Source organism: Atractosteus spatula, chromosome 11 (genome assembly GCF_055471065.1).
Source record: "Atractosteus spatula isolate fAtrSpa1 chromosome 11, fAtrSpa1.hap1, whole genome shotgun sequence".
Classification (NCBI taxonomy): Eukaryota; Metazoa; Chordata; class Actinopteri; order Semionotiformes; family Lepisosteidae; genus Atractosteus; species Atractosteus spatula.
The window spans coordinates 35,400,105-35,415,999 of record NC_142716.1 but is presented as its reverse complement, the minus strand read 5'-3'; the positions used below and the strand labels follow the sequence as shown (position 1 = coordinate 35,415,999).

The following is a 15,895-nucleotide window of genomic DNA, read 5'->3' as shown; positions in this document are numbered from 1 at the left end:
ACAGAGGGAGTGCCTTATTGACAAAGTATAAAAATAGTTTCTAGATTCCATTGTATACAACAGCTTGAATGGACAATTATTGTGTCATTTAGCATTTTTCTTTCCAATCATATGAATCTGTGTTCCAGATACAAAATGTCAATGAGTGGGACCGTCAAGACTTGATCAGAATCCGCAGCAACATCACACAAGTGCTGACCTCTCTCAGCATGTCCACCATGCACGATGTGGCTCAGATTAGCTCTGCCCTGGCACAGTGTGTGGTAGGTTATGCCAAACAGGTGGGCATAGGTTTTAGGTTCAACTATTTCCTACATACTTTTGTACCTTATATTTTAATTTAGTTGACATGCTATAATATCTTTGTTTCTAAGCCTCAGTAATATTTTCTGTAATTATGTTTTATTTTAGATTTTTGCATTATTCTTTGGACCTTTAAAGTTATCTTTGGATTAGAACACTGTCAATCTTGTCTGCAGGCTGTACCCCATGAATTTGTGTGTGGAGAGTGCCAGAGCAAGACTCTTGAAGCCACTAGGAAGATGATTGCAATGATTGAGGACAAGACTGTGTTGGGAGATGACACCCCAGTTTCCACGGGCACCAACGTTCTGCAAATCTTGGGTACTAGAGTACAGGGGAAGGGACATTTTCATGAAGCTGCTGCCTCTGTTGAATGTACTAAGGAGAAAGTCAGCTGTCAATCTTACTTAGAGTGTCTTCAGCTGCTGATGTAGAATAGTATGCTGGTTAATGGCTGAAATTACTGGGGTTTGGCTGACCAGCTCTCCTTTCTTGCAGGTGGCTTGATGGCTGCAGCAGGTCACAGCACAGACTCGTCAAAGATCCCAGAGATCACAGCCTCTGCCTTCAGCCTAGTTGGGGACCTCATGCGCTCTCTGATGCGCTCACGGGTCCCCAGAGAGGAGGTCTTAAAACTGACTGCTCCTGAGATCAGAGTCATGGGCCACCGGAGTGAGACTGCCGACTTAATGTGCACGAGTCCTTCATCACCCTGCCAGTTCTACATCCCAAAGGGGCTGAGCAACCAGCTGAAAGAGAAGAGAGAGGTCGTCCAGATCCTCATGAAGATAGATGCCAACCTCTTTTCTGCTAACCCACCCATTTCCACAGAGCTGGCTGCCATGGAGTTCAGCACCCCAGAGGGCCTTCCCATTCCCATCTCCAACCTTTCCAAAGAGAATGCCATCCATGTGATGCTTGAAACTCAGAAGGGAGTTGATGGGACCACAGCTCTTACCATCAACCCTCAAGGGTCAGTCAATTTCACAGTGAAAGCCATAGAAACAAATCCCAAAGCTGGTCTGTTCATCTCCTTTAACTTCACTCTGCACCCAGGTAAGGTACTTGAATTGCATTTTACTTTCATGACCATAGTTTTGGTACATTCCTGAACATAATTTAAAAGTGCAAAGAACTCATGCAATATAATGACTGATGAAAATGAACATTTCAGTCTTTAATGTAATGTAATCTGTAGGAGATTGGAACAGGGAGTCTATAGCTCTGTTCTCTTCATTGACCTGTAATGACTATATTATATCACATGCCATAGATAAACAGTAACTTACAGATGCTATGGTCTCTAGCTAAGGCAAAAGAGTTAGTAATGAATTTCAGCATCCCCATTGGTACAACACATTACCATGTAATGGTAAATACTCCAGAGAAAACATGCCAAAAAATATGAACAGGCAGTCAAAGATTGTTAGAATAATACACAGGTATTACACTAGCATATTGCTTGTTAATTCTGCAGGATGTCTAGTGTAATTCTCCAGTACTACCAGTGTAGCAGTGCACAAAATCCTTAGTTTTGTTCTATAAAACACTATACATAGAGCCCTCTTAAAAGGGATGGACAATGAAAAACGTATAAGAGAAACAAAACTTTTGACCCACAGAATTGAATTAAGTGACCAGATTACTTTACTGAGATGCTGAGATATTTTCTGAGAAAATGAATGATTCATTAATAGCTTACAGATGTTTTTAGTCTTTAGAAATAGGTGACCTATAAGACTAACTGGATTAGGGAACTACAGTACCGTGGTTGTATGGCTGCTGTGTTGCACTAAGCACTACTCTGACCACAGGTTTGAGGCCAGAGAGAAGCCCCATGGTGAGAATCTTTATTGATGACCACCCTGCACCTTCTGAGAACCAACACTTGCTCAGTAGAGACATCCTCCTGACCTCTACCTTGGAGACAAGCCATGTAGAAGAAACCATCTTCCTTTCACCTCTGTGAGTACCGGGCAGATACAGTACATCTCCTGCTACATGACTAGTAACCTACTGTACTTCATTAATATCATGATTAATCAAACAACATCAAACATTATTACTGAATTAAGTTAGCTAGAATATTTAAAGTCTGTATATTTCATGAGACGTTTGTCTTTAATTGTAATTCATATAATTTTGCATTCGTGAGACTTTTAAGTCAAGAATACATAATAACTTTAGGTTAATTTCAACATGAGTGAATTTAAAATCTGTCTATGAAATTGCAGTGCTCCAGTACTCTCCCTCCCTTCACAGGCACAATGGCACAGTGTGGGAGTACCACGTGAATATCAGCAGCCTCCTGGAGGGCCAGGAAATGCAAGCCTCAGTGTGCGTCTTCAGCTCTCTCTGCCAGTACTTCAGCCTTGAAGAAAGGCGTTGGAGCAGCCAGGGCCTGAGCTCCCTGAACGGCAGCAGCCTGAAGACGGCACACTGCCTCACCAAGCACCTCACTGTGTTTGGGGCCAGCCTCTTCGTCCATCACAGTGCTCTTATCTTGCTTCCACCTGTGAGTCCACTGTCCCGTCCCAGGAATGCCAATGGTCAGAGAGGTGCTGTGCTATGATCTTTCTTTATGATGGTGCATTTAATACATTGTATACATTGTAAAAAATAAGATTTCCTGTCTGGAGCAAGGAAAAGTGAAGGAAATTTTGTACCTGCAAATCATCAATTTGAAACCGTAACAGCCTTCAATAAATCATTAAAATTGATCAATTGATATTGAATAAACATTTTCAAGGAATAGCTCTTCACAACCTATTGTCATTAATGATGTTTCTGTGAGGGTCATGTGGGAAATCTTCCCTCCTTCATATTCACAGTCAGAGGGTCCAGCTCAGAACCACGTGGTGGGGATCGTCTGTGTGATCCTGCTTGTGATCTACCTGGCCACCGTCCTCATTGCTCACAAGATGGACGACATTGACATCACCCGAGTGGGAACGATTCCACTGTGTGGGCAGTCGGGCCGGTACCAGTACCAGGTTCTGGTGAAGACAGGTTGGACCAGAGGCTCAGGTTGAGTATTTGCTGGGGGGAGAAAATGTGTTAGAATGTTAGAATGAAAAATGCAGACTGTAAGGGAAAAGACTTCTATCTCACAGAAAGATTAGAGATGTTTGATAAAGGTACTTATTCTGATATACTGTGATATAGCACAGGACAATATAATAAAAGATACATTTATAAAAGCCCTCACGGTCCAGATAGTGTTGTGTTTCTAAAGCTTGTATCCTTTATTCTGAACGTTGTCTGGGTCTATATTGTGCACAATAATTTGTATCAATATTGAAGACACACTATAGTGTTCAAAGCTTTGAACATCTGACAGGAAGTTGTGCTCAAGCCCCTCTTTGGAAGCAGGGCACTCTAGTTCTGATTGCACTGGGACACCCAGCTGTATGAAAGCATACCAGCATTTCTAGAACATATCCTTGTGATAAACTGGTGTGCTGTCTTGGGGGAATAGTTCTGGTTTCCAAACTCCATTTAAAATGTGTTAAGTATGATTGAACAGCTAATCTCTTTATACAGAGATTACATACATTTCCTATAATGTAAATATGATGGGAACTGGTATGTTCTTTACATACACACTCATGACATTACTAAAGGGTGGCACAGTGGTACAGTGGTTAACATTGCTGACTTACAGCACTTGGGCCCTGAGTTCGATCCCAAACCTGGAGTGTTATCTGAGTGGAGATTGTATGTTCTCACTTTATGTGTGTAGGTTTCCTTCAGGTGCTCAGTTTCCTCCCATAGTCCAAAGACATACTAGTAGGTTGATTGGTTTCTGGGAAAATAGGCCCTAGGTGTGTGTGCGTGCCTGTGTGTCTTCTCTGCAGAGTGTACCCTGCCTTGTGTCCATTGCATGCTGGGATAGGCTCTGGCTCTCCCTCGCCCCTGAACTGGGAGAAGCATTTAGAAAATGGATGGGTGGGCATCACTGTAAACAATACAACATGGTTAACAAGCAGGTGCTGTGCAGGCTAAAACTACTTCTTTTGCAGGACATAATTAGTTCAGGTTTCACAATTGCTCTCTTTCAACAGGCACAACAGCTCATGTTGGTATCAGCTTGTATGGGCTCAACAAGAGCGGCTCTCGTCACCTCGACAGAGAAGCAGCTTTCCAGAGGAACAGCCTGGATGTTTTTCAGATTGAGACAGATGCCAACCTGGGGGAGGTCTGGAAAATCCGCATCTGGCACGACAATACTGGTAAGAGTGTCACCCAAAGTGTCAGTGATATCGTTATTTTTCTAACCTCCTAACTCGCAAATCAAATAGAACACTTAGTTCAGGTGGGTAGCTGCGTCAGCATGCGTAGGCTGCAAAGGAACAAGTAATAGGTTTATTCCATGCTGAAAAAAAGAAGAAAGAAGAAGAAAGAGAACACAACGTTTCGGCCGTGGAGCCTTCTTCAGGTGTCGATGCCACACCTGAAGAAGGTGCCACACCTGAAGAAGGCTCCACGGCCGAAACGTTGTGTTCTCTTTCTTCTTCTTTCTTCTTTTTTTCAGCATGGAATAAACCTATTACTTGTTCCAAATAGAACACTTATTTGTTTTTCGATAATGCCCAGAATTTCCATCAGTCTGTAGATTTAAAAAAGTCTAAAAGGCAAAATCTCATAATAAGATGTTTTCTGTAAGTAAGTAAAAATAAAATTTCAACATTGGTAACCCTGATACACGCCAATCATGTCATGGCAACACAGGTCCTTGAAGTTAAAAGTGAAAGTTAAAACTACATTTTCTGTTTGGAGGGAACCATTAAGAGCATGTAGAGCATGTGATTTCTGGAGTTAGCGAGGCTTGTTTAAAATCAGTTTAAAAACTCAGTTGTAAACCACAGTGAATCATGAACACCACAGTAATCAGTTCATAAAGGCAAATTTATTTTGCTACTCCATTTAATCTCAATACCTTTCTGTCTTCAAGGAACTATTGTTTTCACTTAGTAAAGGAGTGACGTTGATATCTCAGTGTGTTTTTTTCTCAGGCCTGGACCCATCATGGTACCTGCAGTACGTCATTGTGTGGGATAAACAGACCAGCAACATGTTCTTCTTCCTGGTGGAGGACTGGCTCTCTGTGGAGAATGAGACAAATGAGGGAATGGTAGAGAAGGAAGTGCTGGCCACTTGTAAGACTCTGCGTTTGTATCTCACATAAGAACACAGGAAAGGTTTCAAATGAGAGGAGGCTATTTGGGTCATCTTGCTAATTTGCAGTTTTAGCAGTTAATTTTAAATTTTAATCTAGCCATTTCTTGGGCCTCAACTGCCTGACTGGGAGTCCTTCTCTGGATACCCCAAAAAATTATACATAAGTATATACAATGAGGTGAAAAAGTACACCCTCTTAAGACTTTATGGTTTAACAAACTAACAGATAAACCTCACCTCATTTGACAAATAACACACTGAGTTTTACTTTGTCATTATTTAAAAAAGCAGCTAGCAATAAGTATTTTTGTATGAAGAAAATATTAAGTGCACCCCTTGATTCAGTAACTTGTGGCACACTGTTAACAGCAATAACATGAATTAAATATTTCCTATTTAACAGCTGACCAGTCTCTCACATTGCCTAATTTATTATACCCATCGGTAAAGTCAATGCCAGAGTGACTGCAAATGAATGTTTGAGCTCCCCTACTTCTCTCCAACCAGGCCCTCAGGAGCTCCTCCGATTTTATCGGATATTCAGAACTCAGCTAATCCGGGGGATCTTCGACCGACACCTCTGGGTATCGGTGTGGGAACGCCTGCCCCGGAGTCGGTTCACTCGCACCCAGAGGGTCACATGCTGTGCCCTTACACTGTTTCTGTACCTGGGTGTTGGCGCAGTGTGGTATGGGGCTGTGGGACAGAGAAATAGCAGGTCAGTAGCTGACAGAAAAAATCTTGGAATACCATTCAATTCTAGAAATACTGTGACCTTGCGCATCACAGTAACAGGTGAGGTGTTTGCACATTCCCATATGGTAAAAAACATTCTATTAAAATGAACTATTAAAGACACAAAAAATTAAAATTCAACCAAATTAAAATATTATGAAATGTAAACTGACAATTTGACAAAAATGTAGGTGTAACAGTAAATCTTTTTCACTTAAAAAATATTTTAAGCAAAATGTGATCAGTAGTAATTCTAATGCAATATACAGTATAATTTGTGCTCTTTATATTAGATTTTATTTCACTGGAATAATTATGTTTTTTCTCATGTGTTTTGTCAGTGGTCCTGTCTCAGCTCACATGTTGGTGAATGCGGAAATTGTTGCCGTGGGGATGACAGTGGCTGCGCTGGTGTTCCCCATCCAATTGCTCTTCATCGTCCTGTTCAGAATGACTCGCAGCAAGGTGCTCATCTCAATCTCAGAAAATTCCATTCCTGTCTAGCTTGACACCAGGGGACGTGTCAGCACTTGGTTTGATGTAGTGACATGGTTGTGCCCCTTTGCCTGGAAACATACCAGTTAACCAAAATACCTGTACAACCCAAGCTCTGCTGAAACTTTCTGTTGCAACTTACAGTACAGTCCTACCCACTGAGTGTCAGACAGGCATTCACATACTGTATAGTGCCTATAAACGTTCTGCACCTCCGTGAACTTTTTCACATTTTGTTGTATCAGTGCTTCAGAGTTTAATGCATTTAAAATTAGTTTTATTCCTCTTATCTGTACACCATTTTTTTTACAAATTTTAAGGTGAAAAAATATAAGAATAATACTATACTGTATATTTAAAATACACTGAAATATCATAACTGGATAAGTCTCCACTCATCTCCACATCCTCCCGGTGGAAGCACGTTGGGCAGCAATTACAGCTGTGAGTCTACTGGGGCATGTCTCTTGCACATTGAGCTTTGGCAATGTTTAACCATCCTTCTCTACAGAACCGTTAAAGCTTTGTCATGTTCCTTGGAGACTGTTGATGGACAACAATCTTCAAGACATGCCACAAATATTTGATTGGATTTAGGTTGATTCTGTGACTTGGCCACATAAGAACATTTACCTTTTTGTTCCTTGGCCACTCCTGTGTACGGTAGCTTTGGCTTAGGCTTTCATCACAGTTTCAGCTTTCTTGCAGAAAGAAACACGTTTCTCTCAAGGACATTTCTGTATTTGTTCCATTCGTTGTCCCTTTTATTCTGACACGTTCTGACAATATCTCTTACGTAATTTGTTGCTGTTTTATTCAGTGATGCTTCCTTCTTGGCATCGTGCCATACACACCATATTTGTGAAGTGCTTGGGATATTGCTATCACAATATTGTACACACTTGGCCATAGAAGCCGGTAGCTCTTTCAAGCTACTGTACACTGCCTCTGGGCTCTTGGTAGCCTCTCTGATCTGGTCATCCAATTTGGAGGAACGGTCAGATCTAGACATAGTCCACCTTCCACTTCTTAATAAGTGCATTGACGGTGGTGCAAGGGATATTCAAGGCTTTTGAATTTTTTATACATATCCCCTAATCTGAGCCTTTCCATAACTTTGTCCCAGATGTCTTTTTAAAGCTCTTTGATCTTCATGGTTGAATTACTGCTTTAAAATTCACTACCCAGCAGACGAACCCTATGGGCATGGCTACATGTACTGTATCTGGAAATCACATAAAATCACTACAATTTCTCACAGGTGGAGGCCAATTAACTTGGTGTATGATTTTGAAGGTGATTGGTTACACCTGAGCTGATTTATGATTGCTATTACAAGGGGGGTAGAACATTATACAACCTATTTCAGTTTTTATTTTTAATGAATTTTTCTAAAAAAGTTATAACTTGAAAGTTATGGGATGGGATGTGTAGGTACTGTAAATGAAAAATAATTTAATGCATATTAATTACAGGCCACAAGGCATCAAAAGGTGAAAATTTTTAAAGGTATTTAAACTTCCTATAGGCAGTGTACGTGATGATCAGGTCCCATGGCCAAGAAGGAGCAGCTGTACAGTTGGGTAAAGCTTTGCAGAAGGAGAAAACGTGGCTTTGAGATGTCGTTATAAAAGAATTGGCAATATTGCTTTGACTTCTTTTGTTTGTGCTCTTGTGTTCACATCCAGAGTACATCCATGAGGGGTTTGCTTTGTGTCCTGTGTTCTTTCTTGTGTAAGTGCCCCTGCCTTTCTCCCAGGTGATGGTGGAGGACCCAGAGTCATGTGTCGCTGCCCCACAGACTGTGGAGATAGATGTGTGCCTGGAACACTCAGAGCTGGGCAGCTCCTCCTTCCTGTCTCTCCCAGGGGGGCTGGACTCCATCTTGGATGGAGTGTCTGAGTCCTCGGTGAGTGAACCCAGTCAGTGACTTCATGGACAGCTGGATTTTCAAGGTTGTTTGAGGACTGGATAAGAGAAAGACAGGACTTGCTTAATAAACTTTGTATTTCTGTGTAATAATCAATAATTCTGTTTAATCAACGTTTCTCCACTTATTGGAGTCATAATACGGTTATAGTTTGTATCTGAATACTGCTGGAACCTAAGGGATGTCACTATTCCACACAACCGAAATTGCTGCTGTGCAGTATATATTACTTCTTCTATTGGAATAATTTTGGATTTTTTCCCATATATGCAAACATAATGTCATATTAAATAGGTATATAGAAGAATAATAGTGGCAATAACATTTTTTTAAAGGAATCACTGGAAAGCAGGAGGTCAGAATCATCCCTGGGTATTCCAGCCAAACAGGAGCATGAGAGGTAATCAGTCTTGATGAAGACCTGAAGATTCACTGCAGCACCACGGAGTGTGAACATTCAGCATTCTGTCTCAGGATTTTTACTGTACTCTTTCCATTGGATAGTGATATTTGCAGTGTTGTACAGAAAAAAACCCCAGGGCCCAGACTCCATATCTGCTTGATGCCAAGCTAAGCTACTATTCCTATTCCTAAGAAACTCAGAAATGTAGTCCTTGCTTGATTCATGCTGCACATAACTTGTTTTTGTGCTACATAAAGGTTCAGCACATGAATAATATTATCTATAAACTTTAAATGTTTATCTATAAACTTGTAGATGTCCCCTTGAAACAAAAGTTAAAATCGTCACTGAATTGTAAATACTTTTTTTAAACAGGCGTTTTGAATACTCTCCTGTGCTTCTATGTTTCAACGCATCAGAAACATGTCCCTACAGACCTGTCCCTGTTTTGGCAGCTCTGTGAACCCCTGGGCCTCCTGTGACAGTATCTTTGACATCCCTGACCTGTTGGCCTCCGAGCCATCCCTGAATCGCGCCCGTATCCTGAAGAGAAAGAAGGCTCTCCTACAGCTGAGCATTGAGACCCCGGCGAGCTCTGCCGATGACCCCCTGGTGCTCTCGTGGTCCAAACCTGAGGTCACACAAGGACTGGAGCAAAACCAGCTCACTGTCTCCGGTGAGGACAGTACCACTTACAACATTTGCTCCAAGTGGTGTTTATTTACTGTCATATCAGATCGGGGACAATTACTGATCACAAATGCTGAAATGATTTATTCTGAATATTTCTAAATGAAATAACCTTAAACAGAAATTCTGATGCATATATCTATAAGTAAACCTGGAAATCAGTGATTTGCCTAGGACTGTGTAATTACCTTTAATTAATGCAAATACCAACTTAGACTGAATCAAAAATAACCCATTGTATGGCACTGCATGAACACCTCCTGGGTTTGCTGGAACAATGTAGCTTTTTTTCTTCCAGAGGAGGACCTGATTAAATCCATTGCCGCTGACAACGTGGTACAAAGCACTTCCTCTAGTAGAGTGACCTCCGACAGTGGCCGCTACTCACCCTGCGCTGACACTGAGCTCTCTGATCCGTGAGCACCTTTGTTTAATGTTGTTGTTTCCCCCTACAGAACTGATAGAAAACATAATGATCTAAATTGAGCTGTTTCTACAGAGAAGGGAGCTTAAAGTCTGACAGTGGTTGTGCTTTAATGTAGCTTGGAGAGCTCCTGCAGTGGATGGTCTGAGTTCAGCGATGAGAGGAAACCATACTCAGGTCGGCTGCACAAAACCAGCTCATCCATTTCAGGACTCACTTCTGCCAGCAGCTTCATTCCCAGTCCCTCGCCAGCTTCCGTGTGCAGCCTGTTCTCCACCCGGCTCGGTAAGCACTGCCTCTTTACCCCACACTCTCTGATCACGCAGAAGAATTAAGCTTTTCACTGCCTGGCTTTTATCTCCATGACCTGTTGTGAGCTATTTAAAAGCTGGGAATTCAACATTTTTTTTTCTCTTGGTCTGAATTCTGTCCTTTTCACTACATTTCCAAGACTTTTGTTAGAAACATAATGGTTATAAAGGAGTGAGGGCCATTTTCTCAATCTAACCCATTTGGCAGCTAGTAACCTATTGATCCAAGGATCTCAGCCAGCTTTTTCTTGGCTTCAACATCAAAGCATGGGTAGTTTGTCTATACTCCTACAACTCTTTCCATAATGAAGTGCCTCCTGTTCTCAGTTTAAATTGCCCTTCCTCGTAGTTTCCATATGTGTCCACTTGTTCATATTCAAGTCCACTTTGTTGACTTTGTCAAAGCCTTTGGTGATTTTCTGTACATGGATCAGGTCCTCTCATATTCTTCTATGTTCAGGACTAATAAAGTTAAGTTCTTTCAGGCTGTTAGTGTAAGACATTATCTTAAGCCCCAGAATGTAATTTGTTGCTTTTCTTTCGACTTATTCTGTAGCAGGAATATTTCTTCAAATCATCGGTGATCAGAATTGCCTTGGCCTAACTAGTGCATTATACATGTTTAACATCACATGCCTTAATTTGAAATGCTAATACAGTATTTGCTAACATTTATCTTTTCATTGCTTCCCCACATTGTCTGAAAGATGTAAACGATGTGTCAACATTAACACCTACTGTATGTATCAGTTATTGACCTAATTGCAATTAATTGCAAGTCTTTCCAAGTTTTGGTCACTGGGGAGTTTTGCTTCCCTATAAAACTTAAAGGTCTGAGGCTCTCAAAGACCAGGAGCAAAAGTCTGTCCTTGTCAGTGTAGAGTGTTCTTTACATTGATTATTTTGTAAACTATATGCATCATCTGAGTTTTACTTTAGGACAGGGTTCCTGGCATGTTGACCACTGTACCAGCTATAGTGGATTCAAAAACATCACACTGTGCACAGGTTAAACTATGTGCTCTCGGGCCTCTGTGTCTCTCCTGGCAGGGGTGCCTCGCAGGGCTCCCCGCCGGCTCTTCCCTCCCCAGGTGCTGAGTCTGACCTACCTGCTGGCAGTGCTGGTGATAGGCAGCAGCCTGGCAGTTGCTGTGCTTTATGGCACCACCTTCCATAACTCGGTGGTTCTCATGTGGCTCATCTCGACCTTCTCAGCCTTCCTTACCTCTGCTGTTCTGCTGGAACCTGCCAAGGTAAACCTCAGCAGGGCCTGTTCCCCTGCTGGATTGTAGGGTCAAATACAGGACCAAACCCACATGTCCCCTCCTATTTCAAAAGTTTACAATGTCAACACTGAAATAAACAGTTCCAAACAGTTCTAAACACTAAACAGGCAAATTTATTTATTGGGTTTACTGGAGAGAGCAGATTTTAATATAAGTGTCTCTAGATCTATATCAGCTCTCTGAATATAAAATACTGCAGTGGATATGGGTTTTGTAAAGAATAGGTCTGAGGCTGGTAAAATCAGATGTGCATTCCTGAACTTCTGAGAAGCTTTATTAACTGGACAGGATATGCAGAGTAATAACCATTAGTTCACTACTGTATATGTAAGAAGGATGCATTCTAAATTGTAACTTAAATCTTTGGCATTTTTATAGACCTCCCTCTTGGGTCACAGATCTGTCTAATGGTCCATCAGAGGATAACAATTAGTGGATGCTTTCTTTTCTCCAGATCTTAATATTTTTCTGTTCTTTCAGGGATGCTCTCTCTAGGTTCCAAGGTTTAGAGATAGAGTTCCAAGTTCAGGCTCCATTACACTGTATTTAAAGTAACTATATAAAGTATAGGTGTGTTAATTGTTCACATTCAAGCCAGTCATCAAAGACATTCATTATATTGCGAGAGTGGAAAGTGTAATGGATGTCAGTGTAATCAGTGTAAGGTTGTGTGTCCACAGGTAATTGTGCAGTCCTTGTTCCTGGCCCTGGTTATGAAGCCGGTAGATCCAGATGAAGACGATACGCTTGTGGAGGAGCCTGTGGTTAAGAAGGTCTCTGAGAGGATCAGTAAGGTCAGGCCACCCTGTGGCTATGGGTTGCTCCAAGCCAAGGAGGAGGCACGCAAGGTCCGGGCACTGCGCACTCTTATGAAGGTATCTTCTAGGCTTTATTCAAAAGAGCTTTATTCTCTCAAGATAAGATGAGCAAACTTCATTCCTCGAGTACCCTCTGGGCTCAATCGACCTCTAACATTTATTTATTTTATTCAGTATTATTTTTTTTAGTTCCAAGGGCACCTTACCTGCTTTTGATGGTACAGTGGGCTACAAAAGTATCTGTAAAATGTGCAGAATTTCAGTCAGTAGGTCAGAGGATTTTTCTATCCCTGATTACATAGTGTTATTATTTTAATACTGTGTCCCTGAACACAAATTAATGAAGTCCCAGGTCCCTGTTGGTCAGAAAAGCTGCAGCAAGTGAGCATGCTGGTAAAGCCTGAGTACACAGCACCTAACAGAGAGAATGCTTTTCAGCAGAATTCAGTGTGAATGTGCAGAAGGCTAAGAAATGGCATCCCCACCCTGCAAAAACAATATCCTCTTAGCTAAATCCGACACCCTCTGCACTTTGCTGTGGGATGATTACTGAATAACACATCACCCGATTTTAATTTCTACGCTCTTGCACATTCTTTCACCTGATACCACCCCATTCAGCTAATGGTGAAGCAGGAGAATCAGGTGCCTTTGGTGACTTCATGAGATCCTACCCACAGTTACAGTCAGAACATGCTACAGCTGTCCCTCTAGCACTGATCATATAACTGATCAAACTGGTATGAACTGATATTACTGGTTAAAGTATGAGAAAGAAAAACAAGATGATAAGCTTTTCTGCTACTGGCTCTGAAGAGTTGTGGTAGAAGGTATCAGCACTTGTGGATCTAAAATACAATACTATATTGTATGTATGTGTATGGATCAATATTAATAATTGATAACTCAATATGACAATTGGCAAAGCTTCGTCTGTCATGACATGTATTCATGACCTGGTCCCATGCACCAACAGTAAACCTTTCAACCTCTCTCTCTCTACAGAGCTGCATTGCTCACATGGTGTTCCTCTTGGTCGTACTGGTTGTGAACTACCAGGATCGTTTACAAGGCAGCCATGGTAGATTGTTACACTCTGCTGTCAAGCGGTCGCTGGTTGCAGGTTCTGGGGAAGGCATGAATGTCAGCATGATCAGAGGGTATAACTCTTTTATATTAATGCCCGGTACATAGTGTTAATATTGAACTACATTGCAAAGTTCTGTATTAGTTATCAGTTTAGTACATACTGTATTTACAGTATGTAGTCTGTGTTTATTATAGTGATTAAGTAAAAATTAAGTTAAAAAATAGTATACATTTTACCTAAAGTATACTTTTACTTAAAGTACTCAAATAATTGCAATAAGAAATATAAAACAACCATGAAATATTGAATTCAAATGCTATGGTGTTTGTGTGTATTGGCTGAGGTCTGTGTCTTATGGTGTTGTTGCTGGAGAGTGAATTTTGGGGGCATTATAGTGTTGACATGGGTGAAGAGTGAATTGTCGGGGTGTGTTGTGTTGTTGTGTGTACAGGTTGAATTCTGGAGGGTATTACAACATTGATGTGGGTGCAGGGTGCAATACTGTATGAATGTGTGTTATGGTGTTGTGGTTACAGGGTGAATTGTGGGGGGGGTGTTATGATATTATTTTGGTTACAGGGCAGCAGAAGCTTGGTGCTGGATGCAAAGGAATCTGGTTCCTCATCTGTACCAGAACCCCTCTCTCCAGCTGCTGGGTGTGGCCCGACTGAGAAGGCTGCAGTCTGAGAAAGGTCGGAGCCTGTCCCTTGGTTATGGACAGACTGATGCTACTGGGCTGCTGGGCAGACTAGGGCCAAACCTGGCACTTTTCCATAGTGCTCAATTGTAAAACAAAAAAAGAAATAAAATTGACTACTTTTAAAATACATTGCTCAAAGAATGCATTGTTTTTAGGTAAACCATTAGAGAATATTAATGTACACAGCACTGTCAGCTGTGGTTTTTAAAATTACAAATCCTCTTAATGTTTTGGCACTTGCAAGTGTATTGGTATAATAATAACCAGCTGAAACAGTAGTATTTGTAGCTTCTTTTAAACCCAGAAGGCTTTGATCTGAGTCGTGTGGATGTTGTTCCTAGGCTGCTGGAACCATGGGATTGCTGGCCTCACCTCCAGGGATGTGTTTTTACATCCTACTGTCCACGCTTGGCCAAACACCCACACATGGGACTTAAACTTCCACCAAAACATAAGTTCAAATCACAGACAGCCTTTCCCATCAAATTCCTTCATGTGGTAAGAAACAAAAGGAATCCTTGTGTTTGTTTTTTTTATGTGTGAGGTTTAGTTTGTCATCAAACTTTTGTCACATGTATACAGTATCACTTAGGTGCTGTGTTGCAAAACCCATACGAGATTGGAGAACAATCTTTTATCCATGCTTTTCATTTACATACAAGCCCCCTTTGTGGAAAGATCAAGATATTGATATTTTCTCCCATCTCAGCCACTCAGAAGTGTAACTTTCAAAGTCACCATTGGCTTCATAGTGGCACATCCTAACCAGTATCCTCCTTGGAGAGATACTCAGTTTGGAGGCACAATCTAATCTAGGCAATATCTATGTGCCTTCCACTTCTTAATGATCAACCTCACAATGCTGAAACACATACTAAGAGTATTTGACCTGTTTTATATCATATAATGTTTTATGGATGGCATAGTAGTTGGAATTGCTTCCTAGCATCACCGGGGCCCTGGGTTGAATTCCAGACCTGGGGCTCTACCTGTGTGAACTTTGTGTGTTCTCTAGGGTTTTCTCGTGGTGCTCTGGTTTTCTCTCACAGTACAAAGACATACTGGTAGGTTAATTAGAATAGCCTACTCCTAATGTATATGTTCAAAATGCTTGAATTGTTTTGAATTGTTGAAGTTGTTGATGTTGACTTTCCCTTGACACTCAAGTTTGGGGCAAGAACCAAGGTCCTTAAAATCCCAGGGCGTTTCTCCAAAAGAGTAGGGGTGTTACACCGGCTCCCTGGCCAAACTTTCCTGTGACCTTTACCTATCATGGCCTCCTAATAATCCACATCTGTGAAGGCTTAATCAATCTGTTCTCCTCCCCACTGATAGCTAGTGAGCATACTGGTGCCATTTGGCTGCCATCGCATCATGCAGGTGGGGCCTACACATTGGTTGTGGTTGAAGGGAGTTCCCATTACCTGTAACTATAAAGCACTTCAAGTGAGGAGTCCAGAAAACAGCTACAGTATATAAGTGTAATTATATTATCATCATCATCATCATCATCATCAAGTCATGACGGT

At 41.4% G+C, this 15,895-nt stretch overlaps 1 protein-coding gene across 1 annotated transcript in view; it reads left to right on the top strand.

The window, feature by feature from the left end:
- Positions 1-15,895, top strand: part of pkd1b (polycystic kidney disease 1b) — a 62,976-nt gene that overhangs the window by 36,849 nt on the left and 10,232 nt on the right. Inside the window, exons 21-40 of the mRNA XM_088927833.1 lie at positions 129-281; positions 480-624; positions 802-1,359; positions 2,118-2,268; positions 2,566-2,818; positions 3,135-3,330; positions 4,368-4,535; positions 5,319-5,462; positions 5,992-6,202; positions 6,561-6,684; positions 8,474-8,623; positions 8,980-9,044; positions 9,503-9,723; positions 10,036-10,153; positions 10,280-10,446; positions 11,523-11,725; positions 12,439-12,633; positions 13,582-13,736; positions 14,246-14,358; positions 14,708-14,864. Coding sequence (XP_088783959.1) covers positions 129-281; positions 480-624; positions 802-1,359; positions 2,118-2,268; positions 2,566-2,818; positions 3,135-3,330; positions 4,368-4,535; positions 5,319-5,462; positions 5,992-6,202; positions 6,561-6,684; positions 8,474-8,623; positions 8,980-9,044; positions 9,503-9,723; positions 10,036-10,153; positions 10,280-10,446; positions 11,523-11,725; positions 12,439-12,633; positions 13,582-13,736; positions 14,246-14,358; positions 14,708-14,864 — 3,647 coding nt within the window. The remainder of the gene's footprint in view (positions 1-128; positions 282-479; positions 625-801; positions 1,360-2,117; positions 2,269-2,565; positions 2,819-3,134; positions 3,331-4,367; positions 4,536-5,318; positions 5,463-5,991; positions 6,203-6,560; positions 6,685-8,473; positions 8,624-8,979; positions 9,045-9,502; positions 9,724-10,035; positions 10,154-10,279; positions 10,447-11,522; positions 11,726-12,438; positions 12,634-13,581; positions 13,737-14,245; positions 14,359-14,707; positions 14,865-15,895) is intronic.